Source organism: Pogoniulus pusillus, chromosome 30, assembly GCF_015220805.1.
Source record: "Pogoniulus pusillus isolate bPogPus1 chromosome 30, bPogPus1.pri, whole genome shotgun sequence".
Taxonomy (NCBI): Eukaryota; Metazoa; Chordata; class Aves; order Piciformes; family Lybiidae; genus Pogoniulus; species Pogoniulus pusillus.
The window spans coordinates 11,596,122-11,608,848 of NC_087293.1; the positions used below are offsets into that span (position 1 = coordinate 11,596,122).

The 12,727-nt window shown below is 55.0% G+C and overlaps 1 protein-coding gene across 2 annotated transcripts in view; it reads left to right on the forward strand.

Moving 5' to 3' along the window:
• Positions 1 to 12,727, forward strand: part of ACACB (acetyl-CoA carboxylase beta) — a 33,982-nt gene that overhangs the window by 13,362 nt on the left and 7,893 nt on the right. The window contains exons 18-40 of one of the 2 annotated variants that reach the window (XM_064168166.1): positions 73 to 207; positions 653 to 799; positions 918 to 1,106; positions 1,660 to 1,760; positions 1,844 to 1,932; positions 2,013 to 2,137; positions 3,062 to 3,175; positions 3,268 to 3,381; positions 4,308 to 4,397; positions 4,510 to 4,628; positions 5,346 to 5,483; positions 6,418 to 6,517; positions 6,612 to 6,719; positions 6,884 to 6,940; positions 7,670 to 7,711; positions 7,789 to 8,004; positions 8,107 to 8,262; positions 8,978 to 9,181; positions 10,320 to 10,475; positions 11,275 to 11,397; positions 11,607 to 11,876; positions 12,116 to 12,213; positions 12,432 to 12,552. In XM_064168166.1, the coding sequence (XP_064024236.1) occupies positions 73 to 207; positions 653 to 799; positions 918 to 1,106; positions 1,660 to 1,760; positions 1,844 to 1,932; positions 2,013 to 2,137; positions 3,062 to 3,175; positions 3,268 to 3,381; positions 4,308 to 4,397; positions 4,510 to 4,628; positions 5,346 to 5,483; positions 6,418 to 6,517; positions 6,612 to 6,719; positions 6,884 to 6,940; positions 7,670 to 7,711; positions 7,789 to 8,004; positions 8,107 to 8,262; positions 8,978 to 9,181; positions 10,320 to 10,475; positions 11,275 to 11,397; positions 11,607 to 11,876; positions 12,116 to 12,213; positions 12,432 to 12,552 (3,012 nt within the window). The remainder of the gene's footprint in view (positions 1 to 72; positions 208 to 652; positions 800 to 917; positions 1,107 to 1,659; positions 1,761 to 1,843; positions 1,933 to 2,012; positions 2,138 to 3,061; positions 3,176 to 3,267; positions 3,382 to 4,307; positions 4,398 to 4,509; positions 4,629 to 5,345; positions 5,484 to 6,417; positions 6,518 to 6,611; positions 6,720 to 6,883; positions 6,941 to 7,669; positions 7,712 to 7,788; positions 8,005 to 8,106; positions 8,263 to 8,977; positions 9,182 to 10,319; positions 10,476 to 11,274; positions 11,398 to 11,606; positions 11,877 to 12,115; positions 12,214 to 12,431; positions 12,553 to 12,727) is intronic. The other variant, XM_064168167.1, reaches the window with a different exon arrangement.

Sequence of the window (12,727 nt, forward strand, 5' to 3'; positions counted from 1 at the left end):
TGGCCGCCGTGCTGGTGGGTGGCAAAGGAGCCACCCGCTGGCGTGGTGATGGTCTGGGCCACCTTGTTGCAGGTGATGAAGATCATCATGACGCTGACGGTGCAGGAGGCAGGGCGGCTGCACTACATCAAGCGGGCGGGAGCGCTGCTGGAGGCTGGCTGCATCATCGCCCGTCTGCAGCTGGATGACCCCACCAAAGTCAAGCCTGTGAGTCTGCCGGGGGCTCGCCACGCCGCCGGCTGCTTCTGTTCGCTCCCAGGCAGCGTTCCTTGGCGCGCCGCAGACGTTTGCACCAGGGGATGGAGTTGGAAGAGTTGCTCTGACCTGGATCAGCATCCTGGTCTGGATCAGCAATAGTGTGGCCAGCAGGACCAGGGCAGTGAATGTTACCCTGTACTGGGCACTGGCTTTCCCCCTCATCTTGAGTGCTGGGTTCAGTTTTGAGCCCCTCACTCCAAGAAGGATAATGATGAGCTGGAGCAGGTCCAGATGAGGGCAACAAAGCTGGTGAAGGGTTTGGAGAACAGGGCTGGTGAGGAGCAGCTGATGGAACTGAGGTGGTTTAGTCTGGAGGAGGCTGAGGGGAGATCTTGTCACTTCATCCCATGTCAGAAAGGATTGAGGCCATCCCAGCTCTCTCTACTCTCTCTAGGCACAGCTGTTCAAGGGAGGGCTCCCAGCTGAGCAGACCCTCCCCATCACTGGTGAGAAGCAGCATCAAGTTCTCCGCAACGTGCTGGACAACCTCACCAATGTCATGAGTGGGTATTGCCTGCCCGAGCCCTACTTCAGCACTAAGGTGGGTTCTGGGGGCAAAGGTGGTCCAGATGCCCTGCTCTGTGGCCTCATGGTTGCCATGATGACAGGAGCAGCAGCACTGCCAGCTGTGGGACAGCTCCAGCTTCTGCTCCCTGCAGGTGAAGGAGTGGGTGGCACAGTTGATGGAGACCCTGCGGGACCCCTCCTTACCCCTCCTGGAGCTGCAGGAGATCATGACAAGCACCTCGGGGAGAATCCCTCTGTCTGTGGAGAAGTCCATCCGGAAGGTGATGGCTCAGTATGCCAGCAACATCACCTCGGTCCTCTGCCGCTTCCCCAGCCAGCAGGTGGGAAAGGAGGTTGAATGAGGGAAGGAGATGGTTTTAGGTTGGATTTGTGCTTTTGGATTCATTTGGTGCTTTGCATCTTTTGCCTGGGAGATAAAAATAAAGCCCCATGTGAAAGAGTCTGTTCAGTAGAACCATCCCCAGATCCTGCACCAGACCCTGCTTGTTTAGCCTGGAGAAAAGGAGGCTGAGGACAGACCTCATTGCTCTCTACAACTCCCTCACAGGAGGTTGGAGTGAGGTGGGGGTTGGTCTGTTCTCCCAAGGAATAAGTACAGGGCAAGAGGTAATGGCCTCAAGTTGTGCCAGAAGAGGTTTGGGTTGGACATGAGGAACAATCCCTTCCTCAAAAGGGTTGTGAATGCCTGTCCCAGGCTGCCCAGGGCTGTGGTGGAGTCCTTATCCCCAGAAGGGTTCCACTGCTGTGTAGATGTGGTGCTGAGGGCTGTGTTTTGGTGGTGAGCTGGCAGTGCTGGGTTAGTGGTTGGCCTGGACGATGTTAAAGGCCTTCACAACCAAAATGATTCCATGATCCAATGTCCTCTCCCTCCAGATTGCCAACGTGCTGGACACCCACGCGGCCACGCTGCAGAGGAAGGCTGAACGGGAGGTCTTCTTCATGAACACGCAGAGCTTGGTGCAGCTGGTGCAGAGGTGAGCCCAGTGCTGCACACTCTCTTGGTGTGTGCCCCATCTCTCTCTGAGCACTCCACATCACCGAGCTCTCTGCTCCCCAGGTACCGCAGTGGCATCCGGGGCTACATGAAGGCTGTGGTGCTGGACCTGCTGAAGCACTACCTGCAAGTGGAGACGCAGTTCCAGCATGGTGAGGCCTCAGGGGCTCTCTGGAGGACTCTGCAGGGCTCTCATGAGGGTCTGCAGGGCTGACCAGGCTTTGCCCCACAGCTCACTATGACAAGTGTGTCATCAGCCTGCGGGAGCAGTGCAGACCCAACATGACCCCCGTGCTGGAGAGCATCTTCTCACATGCCCAGGTGGCAAAGAAGAACCTTTTGGTGACCATGTTAATTGTGAGTACAGCCCATGCCCTGCAGCACCAGAAGTAAGGGCTGATGGCAGAGGAAGGCCACACATAAGCCAAAACAAGCTCTGCATCACTGCAGGATGTGACCTGGCTGCTGCTAGCTATCATGGCCCTGTGCTTTGGAAGTGGATGGGCACCTGAAGAGCCACTTTTCAGGCTTTCTCTTTAATGCAGGATTTGGGGGTTGTGTTAGGTCAGAATCATAGAATTATAGAACAGGTGAGGTTGGAAGGACCTTGGAGGTAAAGTTCAACTGATCAGCTAGAGCTCACAATCCCACTACAGCTGCTGAGCCACTGCCACTAACCCTTGGCCCTCAGCATCACATCCATGTGTCTTTAAACACCTCTAAGGATGATTGCTCCAGCACCATCCTAGTGGTCCAATGCCTGAGGACTCTTGCTGTGAAGAAATCGTTCCTAATATCCAACCTGAACCTCACCTGGCACAACTTGAGGCTGCTGCATCTTGTCTGTCACTGCTTGCATATGAGAAAAGACCAACCCCTACCTGGCTTCTGTCTCCTTTCAGGGGGTCGTAGAGAGCAGTGAGGTCTCCCCTCAGCCTCTTGTTCTCCAGATTAAACAACCCCAGTTCCCTCAGCTGCTCCTCACCAGCCATATTCCCCAGACCCTTCTTTGGACACACTCCAGTCCCTCAATATCCTTCCTAGAGCAAGGTCCCAAAACTGAACCCAGTAAGGTGTGACCTCACCAGCACCAATGTCCATCCCCACCTTGTTGCATGGACTTGATCTCCTCTCTGCAGCACAGTGTTGCTGCCCTTGGTTTGAAGAGTGACATTTTGGCCACCTTAGCACCTTGGCTGCGAGGGGCTGGCTGGGGCTATGGGATGAAGCCACCTCACAGCAGCAGGCCTGAGCAGAGCCATGATGTTGGGTGCATTGCAGGACCAGCTCTGCGGCCGTGAGCCCTCGCTGACGGACGAGCTGACTGCCATCCTCCAAGAGCTGACACAGCTCAGCAAGACCGAGCACTCCAAAGTGGCACTGAGAGCCCGGCAGGTCAGCAAGCACCATGCCACACCATGCCACACCATGCTAGCCTTGGCCCTGGCTCTTGTCCCCATGGTTCTAAGCCATCTCTCCCCTCGTAGGTGCTCATCGCTTCCCACCTGCCCTCCTACGAGCTGCGGTACAACCAGGTGGAGTCCATCTTCCTCTCTGCCATCGACATGTATGGGCATGAGTACTGCCCTGAGAACCTGAAGGTTGGCAATCCACAGAGGGCATTTGGGTTAAACTGGCAGAGGGGAGATTCAAACTGGATGTTAGGAAGAAGTTGTTTGCAGTGAGGGTGGTGAGACACTGGCAGAGGTTGCCCAGGGAGGTTGTGGAGCACAGAATCACCCAATGTGATCAAAGATCACATTGGGTGATTCTGTGCTCCACAACCTCCCTGGAGGTGTCCAAGGCCAGGTTGGCTGAGGCCTTGAGCGACCTGTTCTAGTAGGAACTGTCTCTACCTATGGCAGGGGTTTGCAGCTGGCTGAGCTTTGAAGTCTCTTCCAACCTAAACCACTCTATGATTCCATTCTATGGGTGACTTTGGTGACCTATTGGTTTTGGCTGTGAGCAGTTCAGCCTTAAAACCAGCTCCCAAAGCAGTCAAAGACTCTCTGCAGTGACCCTTCACCAGCTGTGTTGTCCTTCTCTGGACCTGTTCCAGCCTCTCAATGTCCTTCTTAGAGTGAGGGGCCCAAGACCAAACTGTGTCCTCAATGTGTGACCTCACCAGTGCCCACTACAGGGGGATAATCCTTGCCTTGGTCCTGCTGGCCACACTTTCTGACCCAAGCTGGGGTGCTGGCAGATGTCTTGGCCACCTGGGCACATGGAATCATTTTCATTTCAGCTGGAAAAGACCTTTAAGATCATCAAGTCCAACCATTACCTAACTCTACCAAGTCTTGGCACCCTACCTCTGCATCTTTTCAAAGCCCCAAATGCTGGCTCATATTTAGTCACTTATTGACCCAGCCCCTCCCAGGTCCTTTTCTGCTGGGCACCTTTCCAGCCGCTCTTCCTGCACAGCCTCCAGATAAAGAACCCCTCTGGAATGTGCTTCCCCCATCCTGCAGTAGGGTGAGGAGGTCCCCACTACATCCTTACCCTAAATTCTACTTTCTACCCCCAGAAACTGATCCTCTCAGAAACCACCATCTTTGATGTGCTTCCTGTCTTATTCTACCACAGCAAGCAGGTGGTGCGCATGGCAGCGCTGGAGGTGAGGGCGAGGGTGCCCCAGGGGCTTACTGAGCTCAGGGTTGGGGGATGGTGGCATGGGTGACTGTGGTAGGAGCACGGGCACAGCAGTACCTCCTGCCACCCCCTCCCAGGTGTACGTGCGGCGTGGGTACCTCGCCTACGAGCTGAACAGCCTGAAGCACCGGCAGCTCTCCGATGGCACCTGCCTGGTGGAGTTCCAGTTCATGCTGCCCTTCTCCCACCCAAACAGGTATGGGCTGAAAGCTCTCTTGGGCATGGTCCTTTGGGCAAAGCTGGTGGGTTTCTGTTGTCTCTTCCATGCAAGATGTGAAGACTCTCAGAGGGAACCATGAGGAGGGCCGTGTAGACGCTCAGAGGGCTGCAGCAGCTCTGCTGTGAGCACAGGCTATGAGAGTTGGGGCTCTGCAGCCTGGAGGAGAGAAGGCTTTGAGGAGACCTTGGAGTGGCCTTCCAGTATCTGAAGGGGGCTACAGGAAGTCTGGGGAGAGACTATTGACAAGGTCTTGGAATGACAGGATGAGAAGGAATGGGTTTAAACTGGCAGAGGGGAGATTGAATCTGGGTGTTAGGAAGAAGCTCTTCACAGTGTGGGTAGTGAGACACTGGCACAGGTTGCCCAGGGAGGTTGTGATCTTTGATCACATGGGGTGATTCTGTGCTCCACAACCTCCCTGGAGGTGTTCAGGACCAGGCTAGATGAGGCCTTCAGTGACCTGTTCTAGTGGGAACTGTCCCTACCTATGGCAGAGGGTTGGAACTGGCTGAGCTTTGAGGTCCCTTCCAACCTAAACCATTCTATGAACCATCCACAGCATTCTCCCTTTGCTTGTTGAGCAGGATGAGCCCTCTCTGGCTCAAGCTCCTACGTGGGACCTGCATGGTCCTTGTTGGACTCAGGAGCAGTGCCTCCACCAACAGCTGATCGCTGCCTTGCTCCCTCATGCAGGATGTCTGTACCCATCAGCATCTCCAACCCCGACCTGGTCCGGCACAGCACCGAGCTCTTCATGGACAGTGGCTTTTCCCCCCCAAGCCAGCGGATGGGAGCCATGGTGGCCTTCAACAAATTCGAGGACTTCACGAGGTGAGGGTGCAGGGACATGTCTGGACAGTCATGCATCTGCTTTTTGGGTGCTGCTGCAGATGTCAGAGAGCAAAAGCGTGTGGAAGAGTCAAAGCTGGTGGCAGCTATGCACTGCTCAGGGCAGCTTCTGGTTCTCCTGCAGCTGGAGGTCAGGGTGGAATGGTATTGTTAGCAAAGCACTTACCCAGTGGGGACATGTCATGTCTTCTGGGGGCTGCTGGAGCCAGTGGGGAGCCTATCTGGCATGAGTTAAGTGTTGAGGCTACACCTGGAATATTGGCTTCAGTTTTGGGTCGCTCACCCCAAGAAGGATGTTGAGATGCTGGAGTAGGTCCAGAGAAGGGCAACAAGGCTGATGAAGGGTCTGGAGAACAGGGCTGGTGAGGAGCAGCTGAGGGAACTGGAGGTGTTCAGCCTGGAGAAAAGAAGGTTGAGGGGAGACCTTCTGGTTCTCTACAACTCTCTGAGAGAAAGCTGGAGACAGGTAGGAATTGGTCTCTTCTCCCAAGGAACAAGTGATAGGACAACAGGAAATGGCCTCAGGTTGCACAAGGGGAAATTTGGGTTGAACGTGAAGAACAATTTCTTCATGGAAAGGGTTGTCAAAGTTTGTCCCAGGCTGCCCACAGCAGTGGTGGAGTCCCCATGCCTGGAGGACTCAAAGCTGTGGAGATGTGGTGCTGAGGGATGTGGTTTCATGGTGCCCTGGCAGTGCTGGAGTGATGGCTGGACTTGGTGACCTTGAAAGTCTCTTCCAACCAAAGTGATTCTGTGGTCTCTGCACGTTGGCACAGTAGCTCTCAGAGCTGTACTTCACAAGCTGTGGCTTTGCCCAGAGCTGATGTCCCATGTCCCTGAGGTGGTGCCCTGTCCCCTCGGGCAGGGGTTGGGCACAATGTCCTGCCTCCTCTCCTCATCCCCACTGTTTGGGCAGGAACTTCGATGAAGTGATCTCCTGTTTCACCGAGCCACCTTCAGAGGGCACGGTCCTCAGTGAGGCACGAGCCACCGTCTACGAGGAGGAGGACACCAAGGTGGGCATGATGCCATTGCCCTTCCCTCCCTGCTGGTGTTGGGGATGACAGTGGTGCTGCTGCTCTGGGCTGACCTGGGGGCTTTCGTTGCCAGAATGTCCATGAGGAGCCAATCCACATCCTCAACGTTGCACTCCGCTGGGCTGACCATGCAGAAGATGAGAAGCTGGTGCCCATCTTCAGAGCCTTTGCCCAGTCCAAGGTCTGTCCTGCAGAATGGGGCACTGTACCCCAAGGCACTGCTTCATCTCCATGTGTTGCTCCACTAAATGCTGAACCCCTGTGGCACCCCCTTGGGTTCTGCTTGCTGCCTTGGTGGAGATGTTCAAGCTCTTGTCACTGGTGGAGTCTTCTTCTTCCATGCAGAAGAACGTCCTTGTTGACTGTGGTCTCCGGAGGATCACCTTTCTCATTGCTCAGCAGGTAAGTGCAGCCTGAGCTGCTGAGAGGCAGAGTGGCTTTAGACACATCATGCTCACACCTCCCTCAAAACTGCTAGAAACATCCATCCCTTCCTTCCTGACACAGCGTGGGGTGATGGCTGTGTCTGCTCCTCATCAGGAGCTGGGAGCTACTTATGGAGGGATTGATAGAATCATGGAGTCATTTGGTTGGAAAAGCTCTTGAAGATCATTGAGTCCAACCCTTAAACCCAGCACTGCCAGGGCACCACTGAACCATGGCCCTCAGCACCACAGCTCCAAGGCTTTGAAACCTCTCCAGATGGGGACTCCAGCACCCTGGGAAGACTGGGACAGTCTTTGATGACCTTTTGGAGGAAGAAATCATTCCCATGTTCAACCTAAATCTCCCCTGGTGCAACTTGAGGCCATTTCACCTTGTTCTGTCAGTAGTTCCTTGGGAGAAGAGACCAATCCCTACCTGACTCCAGCCTCCTTTTAGGGGTTTGTAGAGAGCTGGGAGTTCTTTCACTATCTCCTTCATGCTGCTAATGTCTCCAGTCTCCACCAGTGTGGCCACTCCAGAGCTCTGAGGTGCTTTCAGAGGGCATCTGTTACTCCCACCCCTTCCCCACCTTGGGAAGGAAGAAGCCTACCAGGTCATCTCTTGCTCCTGGATTCAGTGAAGAGCAGAGCAATCCTCTGCCTGCCCAGACCGCTCACATTGTCCTCTCTCTCCTCTTTGCTGCAGAGAGAATTCCCAAAGTTCTTCACCTTCAGAGCCAGGGATGAGGTAAGAGCCATGACTGGAGCAGAGCCCACCAGATGTTGGCAGCCCAGGCGCTGGCTCACATCTCCACGCCCCCCCAGTTTGCAGAAGACCGCATCTACCGGCACCTGGAGCCAGCTCTTGCCTTCCAACTGGAGCTGAGCCGCATGTGCAACTTCGACCTGACAGCCATCCCCTGTGCCAACCACAAGATGCACCTCTACCTGGGTGCTGCCAAGGTGCAGGCGGGCGCCGAGGCCACCGACTACCGCTTCTTCGTCCGCGCCATCGTGCGCCACTCGGACCTCGTCACCAAGGCAAGCTGGCACCGGGTGCCCTGGGGCTGCAGGTGAATTTGGGGGTGCTTTGGGGTGCAGAGCTTGCTCTGGCTGTCCCCGAGCCCACCTGGTGATCTGCAGGAGGCTTCCTTCGAGTACCTGCAGAACGAGGGGGAAAGGCGGCTCCTGGAGGCGATGGATGAGCTGGAGGTGGCCTTCAGCAACACCACTGTCCGCACGGACTGCAACCACATCTTCCTCAACTTCGTCCCCACTGTTGTCATGGATCCCTCCAAGGTGTGTTTCTCAGGGGCCTGCTTCCTGCTGTCAGTGCAGTGATGATCTGAGGATGGAGGCCACATCATTCCTCATGTGCTATACTGCCATGTGGGTGGGCTGGTGCCAGACATCATCCTGTCCAGTGCCCACCTGTCCCTGGACAAGAGGTGGATTTGGCAGCTCCAGAGCCTTCTGCAGCTCAATTTCTCTGCCAGTCCTTCTCTGTGGTTTGTTTCATTGAATCATAGAATGGTTTGGGTTGAAAGGGTCTCTTAAAGGTCATAGAGTCCTAGAACAGTTTGGGTTGGAAGGGACCTTAAAGGTTATTGAATCATAGAATGGTTTGGGTTGGAAAGGACCTTAAAGATAAGAGTCATAGAATGGTTTGGGTTGGAAGTGTCCTTTAAAGTCCCATTGAGTTTGGTGAGAAGGAGCTGAGATTTCACACTTTGCAGTGGTCAGGACTTTCTGTGCAGTCTTGGACAACCAGCTTGCTGGAGGGCATGGGGCTGGGCAACAGGCTCTTTCCTGGGCAGTGTGCAGTCTGAAGGAGTGGAAGTGAAGGTGTCTGTGGGGCTCCTCCTTTCCCTCTTCCCTGGATGGCAGGGATGATGAGAGGGAAGGGGCTTATCCAAAGCAAATCCATCCTGTTGAGGGTGGAGATGCAGTTGGGCTGCTCCAGGCAGCACGTGCCACCCAGCAGCCTTGTGCATCTGTGCTGTGCCGTGCCCAGATTGAGGAGTCGGTGCGGTCCATGGTGATGCGCTACGGCAGCCGCCTCTGGAAGCTGCGGGTCCTGCAGGCCGAGGTGAAGATCAACATCCGCCTGACCCCCACCTCCACCGCCGTCCCCATCCGCCTCTTCCTCACCAACGAGTCTGGTTACTACCTGGACATCAGCCTCTACAAGGAAGTGAGGGACCCCAGCACCAGCAACGTGAGTAACTCAACCACAGCTGCTCGAGCTTGGCCGTGCTGAGGCTTTGGGGTGGTCTCCTGTCTACAGCTACCTGAAGGGATGTTGTGGAGAGGCTGCTGCTGGGCTCTGCTCACAGGGAATTAGAGACAGAACAAGAGGAAATGGCCTCAAGCTGAGGCTGGGGAGGTTTAGATTGGATATTAGGAAAAATCTTTTCATGGAGAGAGTGGCCAGGAACTGGAATGAGCTGCTCAGGGAGATGGTGGAGTCACCAACCCTGAGTGTGTTTAAGGGTGGTTTGGATGTGGTGCTTGGGGGTATGACTTGAAGTGAATCTTGTAGAGTAGGGTTCTAGGTTGGACTTGGTGTTCCTGAGAGACTTTGCCAACCTGCATGGTTCTGTGACTCTGTGAAACCTGCAGTGCTGCTGTGTCCCCAGCCACTAGGGCTGTCCCAGCTTCACTGCCCCTTGTGCTGTACCCAGCTGGAGATCTTGGGATGATGCTTTGGTCTGAAATGGTGCTGAGCCCAAGGAGTTTTGCTGTGTGTAGCTGGGAGGTGAATGCCAATGTGGTGGAGGGGTTGAAGAGACCCGTGGAGATGGTTTAGTCTAAGCCCACTGCTGAAGCAGGATCATCCAGGGCAGGTTGCAGGTGATAGGGTATTGCTGGTACTTGCAGCATGGTGGTGGTGCACTCTGCCCCCTCAGCAGCAAAGAGTGGGGTGGAAAACCCTGTTGTTTGGTCAAGCAGAGCCACAGGCACAAGCATCTTGCTTTCTGCATCTCTCTGAAAGGAGCTTGCAGCAAGGTGGGGTTGCTCTCTTCTACCTAGTGTCAGGTGATGGAACAAGAGGAAATGGCCTGAAATTGTGCCAGGGGAGGGTTAGGCTGGAGATGAGGAAACATTTCTTTGCTGCAAGAGTGCTCAGGGATTGGAACAGGCTGCTCAGGGCGGTGCTGGAGTCCCCAGTCCTGGAGGTGTTCGAGGGGACAGGGTTTGATGGCCATGGTGGTGTTGGGCTGATGGTTGGACTGGACGATGCTAGAGGGCTTCTCCAATGGAGATGATTCTGTGACTCTCTAATCTGTGGAGCTCTTGCACATCAGTGTGGACTTGCCAAGGGAAAGCAGCCAACTCTCTGCCCTTCTCTGCAGATCATGTTTCAGTCCTACGGTGACAAACAGGGGCCACAGCACGGGATGCTCATCAACACCCCCTACGTCACCAAGGACCTGCTCCAGGCCAAGCGGTTCCAGGCGCAGTCCTTGGGCACCACCTATGTGTACGACTTCCCGGAGATGTTCAGGCAGGTGAGGCTGGCTGAGCACAAAGAGGCTCCAGATGAGTGCCTTTGCTGTTCTTCTCCACTCTGCCCTGGCATTCCCATTTTGGGGAAAGACTTCTCTCCTCCAGGCTGGCAAAGCAGGTCCAGAACCGGCCACAGCAATGATGCAAGGACTGGAACCTCTCTGCTGTGAGGCCAGGCTGAGAGGGTTGGGGTTGTTCAGCCTGGAGAAGAGAAGGCTCCAGGGAGAGCTTCTGGTGACCTTTCAGTACTTAGGAGAAAGCTAGGGACAGGCTTTTTGAGCAGGCCCTGTTGTGACAGGACAAAGTGTGATGGTTTGAAACTGAAAGAGGGAGATTGAGACTGAAGAGAAGGAAGAAATGTTTGACACTGAGGGTGGTGAGAGCCCTGCCCAGAGGTGGGAGATGCTCAGTCCCTGGAACCATTGCAGGTCAGGTTGTCTGGGGCTCTAAGCAACCTGCTCTAGTTGCAAATGTCCCTGCTCACTGCAGGAGGATTGGACTAGATGACTTTTAAAGGTCTCTTCCAATCCAAACCACTCAAATACAAAGAGCCCAACCCCAACATTTGTGGTTATATGAAGCATTTCCAAACCAGTCCTAGCTCTGTAGTTGCACTCTCATGAGTGAGGATGAGGAAGCTACATGCAAGGAGATCTGCAGCAGGCTGAGGGCTCTGACACAGGATTCTGCTCACCCCAAGTCTCAGCTTGTCTCAGAAGTGTGTGTCTGTGCTTGGTGATAATCCCAGAGCTCCTCAGCCCCATGCCTTCAGCTTGTTCTGTGCCTGGTGTCTCTCCGTAGGCTCTCTTCAAGCTGTGGGGCTCCTCAGAACTGTACCCCAAGGACATCCTGACCTACACTGAGCTGGTGCTGGACTCACAGGGCAACATGGTGCAGATGAACAGAGTCCCTGGAGGGAATGAGGTAGCAGGGGATAGCTTGGGAACAGAGTGAGAGAGTGGGGCAGGAGGAGACTGTGCTGTGGTGGGTGGGAATGGCTGGTGGCTTCTCTGATCTGCTGTGCTGAAAGCCCAGGAGGTGCTCCTCAAACGAAGGATCTTGCCTGTCCACTTGAGCTCTGAGCCCATCTCTCTGCAGAGGCTTGCCCTGTGACCTTGTGTCTTTTGGAGCAGGTGGGGATGGTTGCTTTCAAAATGAAGCTGAAGACCCCTGAGTATCCAAAAGGCAGGGACATTGTGCTCATCTGCAATGACATCACTCACAAGATAGGGTCCTTTGGACCAGAGGAGGACCTGGTCTTCCTGCGGGCCTCAGAGCTGGCACGGGCTGATGGCATCCCCCGCATCTACATCTCTGCCAACAGCGGTGCCCGCATCGGCTTTGCTGACGAGATCAAGAGCATGTTCCACGTGGCCTGGGTGGACCCTGAGGACCCCTACAAGGTGTGTGGCCACCTCCCCTTCTGCCATCGCAGCAAACAGCAGAGCATTTACTTGGGGAAAGAAGGACCAAAGGACATAAAGCTGTGGGATCAGTGCTGGGGAACGAACCTGCACCTGCAGCCAGTGGCTGCCCACCATGGTGTGTGGGGTGGGGTTGGGGTGGATTTGGAGGAGGATCATATCCTACATCAGTATGTGCATGGGAGACTCCAAAACACCTCCTCCACTTTTACTTCCAGGGGTTCAAGTACCTGTACCTGACTCCCCAGGACTACACAAGGATCAGCGCCATGAACTCGGTGCATTGTGAGCATGTGGAAGAAGGAGGCGAGTCCAGGTGAGCCTCTTTGTCCCATGGCATGCACAGAGCTGCCCCAAGCCCTGCCCTACATCCCCACCAAGATGCAGCTTCCACAGAGCTGCCCCAAGCTCTGCCCTGTGTCTCCACCAGGATGCAGCTCCCATGTCCTGGCTCAGCATCTTGCCAGACAGGTCACACAAGGGAGTGCTTCCCTTTGTCCCACCCATGCCACTCTGGCTCTGCTTTCCCCACAGGTATGTCCTCCTGGACATCATTGGGAAGGACAATGGATTTGGAGTGGAAAACCTGAGAGCTGCTGGTACCATTGCTGGGGAATCTTCTCGTGCCTATGATGAAATAGTGACCATCAGCATGGTACAGCCATGGAACCTTCTCCTGCCCCAGTCCTTCCCCTTTTCCTACCTGCCTTTAAGGTCACATTGAGGGCAATGACTTGGTGCAGCCCAAGCATGCAGAGCCCAGCAGAGCATCATCATCCTGGTAGCTGTTGGGACTCCAGCCCTTTCTCCCTGGTAACCCCCTGGGTCCT